Source organism: Mastigoproctus giganteus, chromosome 8, assembly GCF_048544385.1.
Source record: "Mastigoproctus giganteus isolate SK-2022 chromosome 8, ASM4854438v1, whole genome shotgun sequence".
Classification (NCBI taxonomy): Eukaryota; Metazoa; Arthropoda; class Arachnida; order Uropygi; family Thelyphonidae; genus Mastigoproctus; species Mastigoproctus giganteus.
This window is the reverse complement of record NC_143582.1, coordinates 22,914,019-22,928,311: the sequence shown is the minus strand read 5'-3', so window position 1 is coordinate 22,928,311 and position 14,293 is coordinate 22,914,019. Positions and strand designations below refer to the sequence as shown.

Below are 14,293 nucleotides of genomic sequence, written 5' to 3'. Positions count from 1 at the left end.
TTTTTCCCCCCTTTTTGTTAGTGCATCGGCTTCTGTGGCCATAATGCACCTTCCAAAGTTTTTGCATTTTACTCTGATCCAAGCCCGAGGCGGGATTCGAACCCATTACCTTTGGGTTGCCAGACAGGCACTTTACCCACCTGGCTATCCCGGTCACCCAAGTAGAGACTAACCAATTCTAATGAAATGTTGTCAACATTGTTATTGTTATTTGTTTTTTTTTTTGAGGAGCATTAGCAACTAAGGCCATATTGCTCCGGGATATGCGGTGGTCATTCACTGACCTTTCCACATCCTCCGTACTTGGTGGTGACGGGCTCGAACCCCGGTCTAATCAAGAGCGTGTGCTACGCACTGCTGCTCCTTCCCACCTGGCTACGGAGGCGCCCTGTTGTTGTCAACACCACAAAGCTCAAAACCTCTTGTCACTAGGTTATAATACACTACATGTTATGTGCATTATAGTAGTAGTAGTACTGGCATGTGCTGCAAGAAAGCAAGTGTATGAGCTTATGCAGCATCAGCCAAAAAAAAAAAAAAAAAAAAAAAAAAATCACACCATTCCCTCCAAATGCCTGTCCAGTTCCTCTTTAAATTAATTTAACCTATCAACTTCCACAATGACAGATGAAAGTTTGTTCCAGCAATTAACCACCTGCTGGCTAAAGGGCAATTTCCACACATCTATTCTACATCTGTCTTTTCTTAATTTGAATTTATGCCCCTTAGGTTCGTAATCTGAACAAGTGGAAGGATCCCATCAGAATTCAGCATGCTCAACCCATTCAGGGCCTTATACACCTAAATCAGATCACCTTGCAAGGTGCCTAATCTCCAGCCACTGCAATTTGCAGAACTTAAGCCTCTCTTGGTAAGAGGATCCCTTCATTCCCCTCACAAATCTTGTTGCCTTTCTCTGTACACGCTCAAGCAAATCTACATCCTTCCTAAAATGAGGCCTCCAGACCTGTACGCAGTACTCAAGGCAGAGTCCCACTCAAGTCCCACTGCCTTATACAGAGGGACAATCACCTCCTTTTCCTTGTGACTCCACTAATAACATTAGTCCACGAAGAGCAGCACCCATTAATTACCACCCTGTCTTGTTCCACTCAACCATCCTTTTATCCATTGTAGCAACTTACCCTTAATACCATTCTGCTCCAATTTGTACAATAGTCTTCCATGCGCAACAATGTCAAAAGCTTTCCTGAAATCCAAATATATGATATCAAAATTATTTTTTGCATCCAGTTCCTTTGTAACCACATCATAATATCCTATCAAATTTGTCAGACAAGACTTTCCCTTAACAAACCCATGCTGTGTCTAAATTATTGCTGCAGTCTTGTCTAGATGATCCTGCATTGCATCTTTAACCAGTGACTCCATTATTTTACCCGGAACAGAAGTTAAAGTAAACTGGTCTGTAATTTCTCGTGTCACCCTTTGTGAATTGGGGACACATTTGCACATCTCCAGTCCGTGGGGACCTCCCCTGAGTCCAAGGATGCTCTCATAATTATGGCTAAGGGTTTGCTTAGTTGCTTTGCTGTCTCCTTTAATATAACTGGATAGATCCCATCCACCCCAGGTGCCTTTCTTACGTTTAACTTCAACAATTTCTCCTCCACTTTGCTCTCAGTTATTACTGAATCATTAAGCACCCTGCTACAATTTGATAACCTTCTGCCATTTTCAAACCATAAATAACTCCTCATGTATTAATGTAGATGCAAAATACTCATTCAGTTTGTTTGCTATCTAAGCAGGATCATCAACAGTCAAACCATCGATATCAAGTGGACCAATCAGATTCATCCCCTTCCTTTTAGAGTTTATATAAGTAAAGAAATCCTTGCTGTTTTTCTTAGCATCTTTTGCCAAAGATTTCTCGTAATCTGCCTAACCTCCTTTGTGACCTGATTACAGACTAGCTTATATCTGCCGTAGGCTTCTCAGTCGCTTGATAATTTATATTGTTTGTTATTTGGTTTTTAGGAGCATTAGCAACTAAGGCCATATTGCTCCGGGGATATGTGGTGGTCATTCCCTGACCTTTCCGCATCCTCCGTTTTTGGTGGTGACAGGCTCGAACCCCGGTTTAATCAAGAAGCGTGTGCTACACACTGCTGCTCCTTACCACCTGGCTACGGAGGTACCTGATAATTTATATGCATTCCATGCATTTTTCTTCTCTGTCACGAGTCTCATTAGGTCATTTGATAACCATTTAGGCCTAAATCTTGAACAATATTTCTTAATAGGTATAAGACTTTTAGTAGCATCCAAGATTAATTCCTTGAATGCTTCCCACTTAGAATTTACTGTTGGCAACATTGTCAGTTGATCCCACTGTACAGAATTTAAAAACTGTCTGAGACCACTGTACCCTTTCCCATACCCCTGATGGTAATTATATCTTTAAGTAAATCCCACATCACACATCAGTACCCTGTGATCACTGCCACCTAGTGGTTCCTTTATCTGCAAATTCTTAATACACAAATGATCACTGCTGATAACCAGATCAAGAGTATTACCCTCTCTGGTTGCCTCTCGAACATCATTATTATTATTATTATTAATAGGATTAGAGAATTATATTTATATTCATGATTCATATTATATCAAACATGGCTTAATATGCTTCCTTGGAGTTAATTAACAAAGGTTATCAGTAGACTACTCACAGCTTTTAACCCTATCAGGAAATTATCAGTTGGCTATGAAGAGAGCAATGTGAGAAGACAGAATATGTCCAACAAAATAGATTCTTTAAAAAAGATTGGGCTGATTAGAAGAGAGCTGTGAAAACTAAATCATGAGTGGCCTCAGGTGCAAGAGGACTTTCTATACTGCACAAAGTGGCACCACTATCCAAATCCAGCACTTTTGAGTTTTTACAGTCCCATTCAAGTGTAGACAGCTGACTTCACTACAGCACTACTGTGTTTACCCCCATTTGTGCATAAAGAAAATATCAGTTATCAGAGCAAATGTTCATCAAATTTAGGCATTATCCACTTACAAATATATATACAGGGTTATTCAAAATGATTCATCCAATTTCAAATGACTATATTTTTGAAGTTTACAAATACAGAGTGATTAGTGATACATCAACCAAAAGAAAAACTGTCCTAGTTTTGTCTCTCACCTTATAAGTACTCTATGTGACTTCCCATAGTTACACAAGCAACGTCAATACGATATTCAAATTCCTCCAATACTTGCTGCAGCATGTCCTTTGTCACTGACTCCACAGCAGTAACAATGCGATTTTTGAGCACATCCAGGGTTGTGGGCAATGCTGGCATGTACACAGCATCCTTAATATACCTCCAAAATAAGAAGTCGCACGCCGTAACATCTGGTGACCTAGGAAGCCCACTGTAGAGCACCAAGTCATGGGGTCCACTGCGACCAATCCACTGTCTGTCACAGAGCCAGTGATAGTGGAGCCGCCTCGTGGTGACCTTCTAAAACGTATAGATTTTCTTTTTCATTTGGTGTATGCCAAGTTAATACATGGTTGATAGGTATGGAATTATGTTCATTTGAAATCAGATGAATCATTTTGAATAACCCTGTATATAAAGTCAAAGGAGGTGAAATTTTGAAATTAAAATACTGAAAAGATTATATGGAATCATATAATATTAAATATTAGATTTATCATTCCATGTTGCTACAAAGTTTGAATATGGACTACCAAGAACTCAGAAGACTGGAATTTGCCAAATGGTTTTTGGCTATGAGTGTTGCAAACCCAGATATCATTAACAATGTTTTGTGGACTGATGAAGCTACATTTAAAGTAATGAAACTGTTACTTGCTATAACAGTGTTTTGTTATTCTCTTAACAACCCACATGTATTCTTTAAGATTTAAATGGTTTGACAGCCTGGGCTGGATTTTGGAGAGGAGGTGTTCTCAGACATTTTTTCTCTGAAGGAACTATGGCAAGCAAAAGCTACCTGCTCCTGCCAAAAGATAATCGTTCCATTAATGCAGTCCAAAATAATTTCAGCATTGCTTCTTCTTTCTCTCTTTCTCTTTTATATGTAGGATGACACAGAAAGCCTCGGAGGCTTTATGCAAATCCTTAGATGATAAGTTCCCAAGTCAATGGGTTGGATAGCAAGGATCACATAATGGTTACTGTGCTTCCCGGATTCAACACCACTGTAATTAATTCTGTAAGGATTCTTTAAAGATGAAGTATTTAGTAAAAAGCACATGTCTCCGTTGGAGTTTCAGCAGCAACAGTTAGGGAATTTGAGAATATTTCTAAGGAACTGTGCCTTGCTCTGTCACTCTGCACCCAAAAAAAAAATTACAATTTTGTAAAGAATAAAACAGCAGTCACATTGGGCAGACCTTTTTCCGGATTTTTTAAAAATTTCATGTATGTCCTTTCTATTGTGCTACTATTGATTAAAATAGTGTCGTTAAGTAGTCAAACACTGTTCAGAAAACTTCATATCTAACTGCACAATTACTCCCAAGGTCTTTTTCATATTCTACCACTGTAAGTGCAGTACCACGTAGTCGGTACATTTCTCTGGGGCTTACTTCTACCCATATGCAATATTTTGCATTTGTCAAAGTTAAACTTCAGTTGCCACTTCTCAACCCATCTACCCAACTTTTCTAGATCCTGTTACTGTCATTAACAACACTGCAAATCTTTGTATCATCTGCATACTTCGACAGTAAGATTGATATATCTTCATCAATATCACTGATAAATATACAATCCAGTTGGCTCTAAAACCAAACCCTGCGGAACTTCACTAATAACATCGGTCCACAAAGAGCATGTCTATTGATTACCACTCTCGTCTTCTAGACACACACCCACATTGTGGCTGGTCAATGTCCTACAACTAGAAATATGCTCATAAGCCTTCGAAGAGGTAGTAGTAGTATTACTACATGATTTTGAATGCAAGATGCCATGATCAGTGGAGTTAACAAACGTCCAGTGCAAAATGAAAATAGGGTGCCAAATAACCAGTCTAGCTGAACTTAAAATTACAACAGCACTGAAGTTCTCTACGTCGACAAATGGTGATATGATCTGGTGTTGAAATGTGTCCACCAGTACAGCGTGCTGGATGCTGCATGATACAAGTTACCACAGTCATACAGCCATCCACGAACTACTAATCACCCTGATTAATGGCAGCTGCTGTCAGGACTACCATTCTTGGACCATAGAACAGAAGAAGGCTGTGCTTGGACTGATGAGTCACAGTACATGGTCTGCCATGTCTGATGGTTACATCTGGGTGTGGCAGACAGTACCTGTTACCCTGCATCATCGTGACAATGAAGTTTTGGAGGAGGCAGCATGATGGTCTGGTGCTGTTTTTCATGGTTTGGCCTGAAACCACTGGATATATTGGGAAAAACCAAGAAGCCACTGTATAGACATTGCCCTGCTATTAATAACTGGACACCTTAATATCTATAAATAACATTTATTTGCAAGAAAACTAAAAGTGTGCTGAAACTTTCAGCCTTAATGAAGGTTCTAGTCTACATGGAATGCTCCCCACCAGTGTTTGTAAATGTCCACTGATATTTGGTGCCATTTGGCTTTCTTCTCAAATGCACCTCGACAATCTAATTCATCCCAGCAGTTTTCTATAGCAGTGTTCCCCAAACTTTTTTAGTCACAGAACACGTTTCATCTCACAATATATTTACGGAACACTCACGAAACAAGTTTAGCGCGAGCTAAAGAACCGTTTGCTGATTTTATTACACACGACACACTGTGCATCAGGACCATCTTTATTTCCAACACATGTAAAGCCGAAATTCAAATGACTGTCGTCATACTTTCGTTTTGGTCTTTTATTAGTTGGTTCCTGTTTCCTGTTTTTTCACTTCAGATTTTTGGGGAACAAAAGGCTGCGACTGTTCACCCTCACGTTGAAGTATGACAATGTTGTGTTCATTTTCATCGACAACAGTTGCAATACTAGAAGGACCTGCTTCTCGTTTTATAGTTCCTTTTTTCAACCATAAACCCACAGTCATTTATTTTAATAATATTTCAAAATACTGATAATTATCAAAAAAATTTATACAAGAAAGTGAGTCTAGTTATGATATCGGTTTGCTTCCCCCTCTCCTTCAACCCGTGTACTCCAGGCTAAATCATATACAAATGGCATATTAGATCACTACATTGCTACTTTTTCATAGATGTCATTACCTCTATGTATTATATATATTATTAGAATCACATCTTCAGTTATAAGAATCAAATTTGAATTCCTTTGTGATATTTTTCTAAAGTACATTTCTGGAGGTCAACAACCATAAAACAATATGCAGTTTTCAGTTTATTGGGCTTTTTTTGTTTGTAAAATCTGTTATAAACGGGTTGCAAAGTCAATCTTGTTGCATTTGTGATGATACCAATACCCGGAATTCTGTATATTTTGACATTATTAGGGTGAAATGCGTTTTCCCTTTCACTAAAATCTTCAATCATATAAAAAAACAAACAAATCTTCAGAATCTGCAATTCGTTCCCATATCTAAACTCCATAAAAAGTTGTCATGTCAGTTCCTATTTGTTCATGCCATGTGCTTCGTTATTAATTGATGCTTATTATTATTATTTTTTTACTGTGTTTTAAATTTTACTATATAAAAAGGAGGGGTGGGGGGGGGTCAGTGCACAGGAAGAGATTGAACCTGAGTGTCTGGAATGAAGCTTCTGAAACCTGCATTAGCAACTGTTTCAAAAAAAATGTGGATTAATTATTCATGATGGTCAACTAAGTCAAAATATTGATCATGACGAAAAGCCTGAAGACATGGTCGAACAGGAGTTTAATGATTGGGTGGACATAGATGGTGATCTACAAGTTACTACAGCTTTAACAGTTAAAGAAATTGCCCAGTCTGTTACTGATAATTTCGTCAAGGAGGAAAATGGGGATGAACCCAAATGAATTCCAGTTACAAAACTGGCAAAATAGCCATCCTGAGCAGAGCGTTGGAAGAAACTGGTGCAAGTGATTGTGAATATAGACTGTTATAAAATATATTGAAAAATCTATAGATTTTGTAGTGATAATTTAATGCAATCAAAAAAAGTGACTACTGTATTTTAAATTATAATCATATTACAAAATGTTATGTTTAATTAATTCGTATATTAATTAAGCTATGTATGTAAAAGCATTCATAAACAGTATTTTAAAAAAATGCATAAACTGATAATTTCTCTAACCACAGTTTTTTGGGAATGAACCATAAAATTTAAAAATAGACTTGAAAGAGACTGAAAAATTACTTTTGGATTATTTGCACACAAATAATCAGAAATTAACTGCATTTATGTTAACATTACTAACCTGCTGTCTCATCATATTTTCCTCCTGCCTGTGACGCATATCATCACCACCATGGCGACGTTGAAGTTCTTCTTGCTGACGCATAATTTCTTCACGTCGGCGATGCTCTTCACGAAAATCGTCATGTCTGAAACTACTAACAAAAAAAATTATTCATTAGATTTTAAGATAGAATTCTAACACACAGTGACTAAACATTCATATGAATATAAGCTAGGAAGGAAAATTCTTAATATCACTCACGAATACATGGTGGTCCATAAGTAAGGAGATGTGTTTTACTGTAAATAACAACACTACAATTTTGTATATGTTTTAATTATTGCCCATCACAATATAAAGGGCATACATCAATTTAAAACACAATTTTTTTTACATTTGTTCAATATATGGTCCCCAATCTTGCTCTTTACAAAATTGTAGTTTTTTTGGGCACAGAGTCACACATGGCAAGGCTAATTCCCTAACTACTGAAGCTACAGCAGAGACTGGTGCTTATCACTAAATTCTTTTATGAATCTCCACAGAATTAATTACAGGGTATTAAATCTGGGGAACAGGGTAGCAATTCAATGAAACCCTGCTGTCTACTCTATGGAGCTGGGAACTTTTTGAATTTACAGACAATTTTTTCATAGCGAATTGGTACTCCAGCCTGCATTTAAAAAAAAAAAAAAAAAAAAATGATGGAAACTGATTTTGAACTGCATTTGTAAAATGATCGTATTTTAGCAGTCTCAGGTAGCTTTCTCCTGCCACAACTCCCTCAAAGAAAACATGCTAGAGAACACCTGTCCAAATTCATTCCAGCCAACACTGTCAATCCAGGAGAATTTAAATCTTAAAGAATAAATGTAGGTTGTTAAAGAGAGTAATAAACACAGTTATGGTGATTAACAGTTCCACTCAGTTCAAATGTGGCATCAGTCCATTAAACAATTGGTAATACCTAGATTTGTAACACTTGTGGCTGAAAACTGTTTGGTAAATTCTAATCTTCTATTTGGATCATCCTCATTCAAACTTTATAGCAACACAGGATGATAAATCTTATATTTAAGTTCCTTTATGATTCTGTGTAGGCTTGTTTTAAGTATTTTAAATTCCAAACTTCGACTTTGTTCTGCAAATTTTTAGAATTCTTTTGATATCTTCTCTTACACGTTCCAAACCGGCAAATGTCTTTGAGATACAAGGCCTACCAGATTTAGAAGATGTTCCCACCTCATCAAACTTCTTCACAATTTGCTTTATGGTAATTTGATTATTGTGGGTAGTTTTATGTCCAAAAAAAAAAAAAAACCCTTGAACTGGTGTGCAACTTCTGAAGCATTTTCATATTTTGCCTGCCACTTTACAATTTTAATTCTCTCCTTTCCTTCACTGTAGCTCTCAAAGAACTCTTCCTATGTTCAAAATTTTCTGAAACAATAAAAAATGATACTTTTTCACCCAGTGTGATGATAGTTTTTGGATCTATCAATGATTTACAAACTATGTTCTTTCACCCAGGCAACAAACTGCCACTCTTTGGCCAGACCTTGACATCTCAGTGCCCGACTCCTCCACTCACAAAAAGCAAGACATTTTTGTGTGTAGACAGATACTGTCCAAGTAACAAGCCTATCACTTTCAAGTCAGCACTGACTAACCATTCATGTTCTTCATACTTAATATTTATAAATAATTTCCAGTTCTCATATGTATCTTTCAATTCAGAGGGAACTACCAGAATTGACCCATATTTATTTCCATTATGGAGCAACACATCTTTGAGACTCCTCTTTGACAAGCCAATAAGTCTCCACTTACAGGAGTGTAACTTAGTTACAGGAGTGTAACTAATTCCTAAATAGTTCATTGTCATTTATATTACTGCAAAAAATTATTGAATCGTCAGCAGAAAAGTAGGGTACAGTTCTCCTTTGTTTGTAACATGAGAAAAATATCCTATGTGCTAGATTTTTTTTACTTTAAAACCAAGCAGTTCTGCAGATTCCTTTGGAAAATTTAAATCTCTAATCAGATCATTTAGTTCATCCTTAGTTAAGGATGAACTAAACAGTTAAGGGCTGTCTCCAGTCATGTAGACTTTCTAATGGTGATGGAATAAGATATATAATGCCCTTCTCACTCTTTGCATTGTATCCTTTTAGATTAACTAAGCAAAAGTAACAGTAATCACAGTAGTTTGTAGGCTCCCACCAAATCACAGGAAATGCAAATGGCATAGCCTTCTTTTTATCATTTTCCCACAATTCCAATGCTTCAAACACAGGTTCAGCAAACTTTTGTGGAGCCTATGGTTAATCTTGGTCACCAAGTTTCGCTCCAAAATAAGCACAATACACATTTTTTTACAAATTTCATAATATCTTGTCTTTGCTTGAGGAGTACACAACTTTCACAAATATAACAAAATAAGTTTGGATTGTTGAAACACAAGCCCGAAGACATTTTACTAACTTTTCAGCACAAATCTGACACGATAGCCTCAAAACTGAGCCAACACTGATAAACAATGCTGCACAGAGCTCTCAAGGTCAAGAAACAAATGACTGAAGGCAATACTGCCAAAATGTGAAGATTGTTTACAAATTCCCAGCATTTGCTCCTAGCTTAATACATTCAATAATATAACTAATGACATCGATTTAAGTGATTTCTGAAAAACAGGTATGTGATATAAAAAAAAAAAAAAAACCTGAAACCAGTGTAAAAACAACTATTAGTTTATAAACATCAAAAACCATGCAGGCTGGTGTTATACATATTTACATCAGCAGTTATTCAAAACAGTTTCCTTACTTATGGACAATCCTATCCTAACAGAAAACCAAACAACAATTCTTAATTACCCAAAATTATCAGAACTGCTAATGTTACATTCTCACAGGAATCATCATCATTCAGGATTGTATTTGATTAAATTCTCTTACACATTACACCGTAGTATGCTAAATGATTAATAGTGTGAATGTGTTCCATATCTCTAGGAAGCCATCTCAAGAGAACTGGAACACAAATGCCCAATTAATAATTATTAACATGTTTCTAAAAATGTAACTTTATGCAGAGCAGTTTAAACCCAATACACTTTATACACAGGAAAAATAATCCAGTACACTACCGTAAAAAAAAAAAAGTACTGTGCAGATGATTTCCTTGGAAACTGTCCAGAATGTCTGCCAATTATATTCATTCCAACTGGAGTAATGATTTTCCATTAATTAAATACCTTGATTAATTGTCCCTCCAAATCACTCAGTGACAAGCAGAGGTAATGATTTTCAGGAAGTCTAAATGCAAATGCAAGAAAAGAAGATTCAGTGACATGCAAATTCCATTTCTTTACATAGGTTAAGCAGTTTGTGAGCTCCATTTCTGTATGCACATCTGTGATCATTCACAAAGTTTCCAAAGCCATGGAAAGCCTGCCATGCTTAATTCTTATATAGTGAAACATTTTTCATTGCTTTCAATTCCTGCAGAAGCTCTAACTTCAGAGCCCCACAGATTCTCTCTTTCATTTTCATATCACTGATCTTTGGAAATTCTCACTTAAGCAATGAAATCCTCTCAAATTTATCTTACCCATCACATTCACAAAACTCTTCATTAGGCCAAGTTTAATGTAGGAAGGTGACAGAAAATCTCAGTGGATCCACTAATGGAACATACCGCACACCACTCGTTCTTGGCCTATGTGTGCTTCTCTGAGACCAGTCCCATCTGATGATATTCTGTGTGGTGTACAATGGCTTACAAGAGGGGGGGGGGAAGAACCCATTTTTCTGGAACTTGCTTATATACCCATAACATACCTGAGGTCATTGCAGATATTTCATCGATGAGTGCCACACTGAAATGCTTTCAGTAAGGAAGCACCAGTGAGACGCAATTGGTGCTTGTGATAATTCCTTAAACACTCCATTCATATCATGGCAGTAGCAGAAAAGACCACTTATTGTAAATGTCACCAAAATTTGATTCTTTATTTCAATAGTGTAGCACCTCAACACTCTTCTTAATCAAGTGATTCTGCTTTAGTCTCAAAGCAAGAAGTTTAGTTTTATCTTTGAAGATGGCTAGATCTCTAGTGAGGTCATTCAACTCATCCTGGGTAACCATCTCAAACAGTTCTTTGTTGAGTGCATACTCACAATTGGCCAAAGATCTCAGGTATCTGCTGATTGCACCTTAGTGGCATTCTATTTCATCTTCTAAAGAAACTAGTCTTCATGCCAAAGAGGTACCAGAATAGTTGACCATCACAGAATCCAGATTTAAATAAACAATCTTGTATTAATTCTTCACTAAGAATCATATTACAAAGGGGACAATCACCATCGTGGTCTTTTGGCTCCTTCCATGTCACACATGGCAAATGCATTGACTGTTTTCTTTTATTTAACCAGTCATGTAATCCATTTGTACAAGCAGTACAAATAACAAATGGTGCCCACACCTTATTCTGGTGTTGCCTGTGGAGCAAAGTACAACTGGAAAATTTTCTGGATATCCATCGTGATTGTATGCCATTGTGATTTAGTTAGGAAAGAGCCACGCATATAGCAGAATCTGTTGGGTTAATTTGTCACACTTTCGAGATGTAGTGACAAATGTTTTTCAGTGATTCACTACATCTTACCTGAAGCAATTTACAGTCAAACTATGAAATAATAATGATATACTTATATTCAAACAAATGTAAATATGAATGTATAAACAATAATGATAAATAAATAATTATGTTCAAGTAGGTTTGGTATCATTGTCCAAAAATCATATAGTCCACATATTTTTACCTCCAATAAAAAATTTGTTACCAATGTTATTTGATGTAATACAATTATGCAAATCGAGTTAATATGATCTTTGAATAGCCTTAACTTTTATGACCTAATGTTGGTTGCAAGTGATGGTTAAACTACATTCTTAGATAAATCTCATGAGGTGTTAACCTTGAAAAATGACAGTGTTTCCCAATATACACTATTAAATACAAATTCTCTACAAAAATCATTAAATGCAATATTTATTATTTTTTTTAATCTAGAATATTGAAAGAAAAGTGCATTTTTAACATTTGTATCTGATTTCTTTTTATAACTTTTCAGGAATGAGACGTTACTTTATTTATCTATATAATATCGGTGTAAATACACCATAGTTAACCCATAAATTTTAACTACGTATGTAACGTAAAAGGCATAGTTTTAATTGTACCTCATATTGTGGCTGCCTTCACAACGAGATAGTTGCTATTGCACTACTTCAAATAAATAGCGCTTCTCTAGTACAGAAGACTATTGTTATTTATTTTTCAGAGGATACCACCACACCCTTTTGGCATCTCTCATAGTGTGGATATAACTTCGCAACTGTGATAGCTTGTTGTATTACCTGGGTACCTGCCCGCCCACTGATGATGAAGCCCAATAGCTTCGAAACGATCGTCTGGGTGGAGGTATCCTCTGAAAAATAAATAACAGTAGTCTTCTCTACTACAGAAGCGTTGTTTATTTGAAGTAGTGCAATAGCAGCTATCTTGTTGTGAAGGCAGCCACAATATGAGATACAATTAAAACGATGCCTTTTACGCTACCGACATTATATAGTTCATTATCAAAACCCATACGGATTATGCCTTGTGCATTTCGTTTTGAAAATTTATTTATTTATAAATAGGCTCAGAGTTTGCATTAACAGTTTACACTCTCATTGACTACCATCTTTTGTATTTAAACACACAATAATTACATATAAAATATGTAAATTTGTTTTATACTAACCTCATTTCACGTTCTCGTTGTATAAGAGACATCTGTTCTTCCATGTGACGCAATCCTGAAAGTTTCAAATGTCTATTATATATTTTAAATTAAACTAACAAAGCAAAAAATTTAATCAGCAAAAATATAAAACCGATAAAAGCTAACAAATTTAACCAAGATGACCATTTACTCTTCACATGGACCAAGACATTTTTTAAAATTATGAATGATAAATAATAATACCTACATGCAGAAATAAATACAATATTCATAATATCATCCCCCCCCCCCCCAAATTGAAAAACACTCTCATAACATTAATGATTCTGCAAGATATTCAAACCATAACCATAACAGGGCAATTAGAAGTTATTTCACTTTGGACCAGAGAGCATCTTATCTGCTTTAAATATATACATAAATGAATATCAGGTAGGTTTGTTTGTTTGTTTGTTATTTGGATTTTAGGAGCATTAGCAACTAAGGCCATATTGCTTCGGGATATGCGGTGGTCATTCCCTGACCTTTCCGCATCCTCCGTATTTGGTGGTAACGGGCTCGAACCCCGGTCTAATCAAGAAGCATATGCTACGCACTGTTGCTTCTTCCCACCTGGCTACGGAGGCGCCCTATCAAGTAGGAAAAAAAAAAAAATAAGGATGAGACAAAAAAATAAAGATGTGAAAACAAGCAATGCCCAGAATCCAGAATTATGTTCCAGCACTCTATATATGTGTGCGTGTGTAGTAGTAATAGTGGCATGTGATGCAAGAAAGCAAGAGTATGAGCTTATGCAGCATCAGCCAAAAAAAATTCACGCAACCATGTTTGTCCAGTTCCTCCTTAAATATATTTAACCCATCAACTTCCACAATGAAGTTTGTTCCAGCAATTAACCACCAGCTGGCTAAAGGCAAATTTCTGCACATCTATTTTACATCTGTCTTTCCTCTATTTGAATTTATGTCCCCTTAGGTTCGTAATCTGAACAAGTGGAAGTATCCCATCAGAATTCAGCGTGCTCAACCCATTCAGGGCCTTATACACGTAAATCAGATCACTTTGCAAGGTGTCTAGTCTCCAGCCGCTGCAATTTGCAGAACTTAAGCCTCTCTTGGTAAGAGGATCAA

At 36.4% G+C, this 14,293-nt stretch overlaps 1 protein-coding gene across 7 annotated transcripts in view; it reads right to left on the bottom strand.

Annotated features, from left to right (window-relative positions):
• Positions 1 to 14,293, bottom strand: part of LOC150081361 (splicing factor, proline- and glutamine-rich-like) — a 266,228-nt gene that overhangs the window by 175,996 nt on the left and 75,939 nt on the right. For 6 of the 7 annotated variants that reach the window (XM_090379723.1, XM_090379725.1, XM_090379719.1 and 3 more), the window contains exons 4-5: positions 13,182 to 13,236; positions 7,387 to 7,522 (exon numbers count right to left, since the gene is read on the bottom strand). In XM_090379723.1, coding sequence (XP_090235849.1) covers positions 7,387 to 7,522; positions 13,182 to 13,236 — 191 coding nt within the window. The remainder of the gene's footprint in view (positions 1 to 7,386; positions 7,523 to 13,181; positions 13,237 to 14,293) is intronic. The other variant, XM_090379721.1, reaches the window with a different exon arrangement.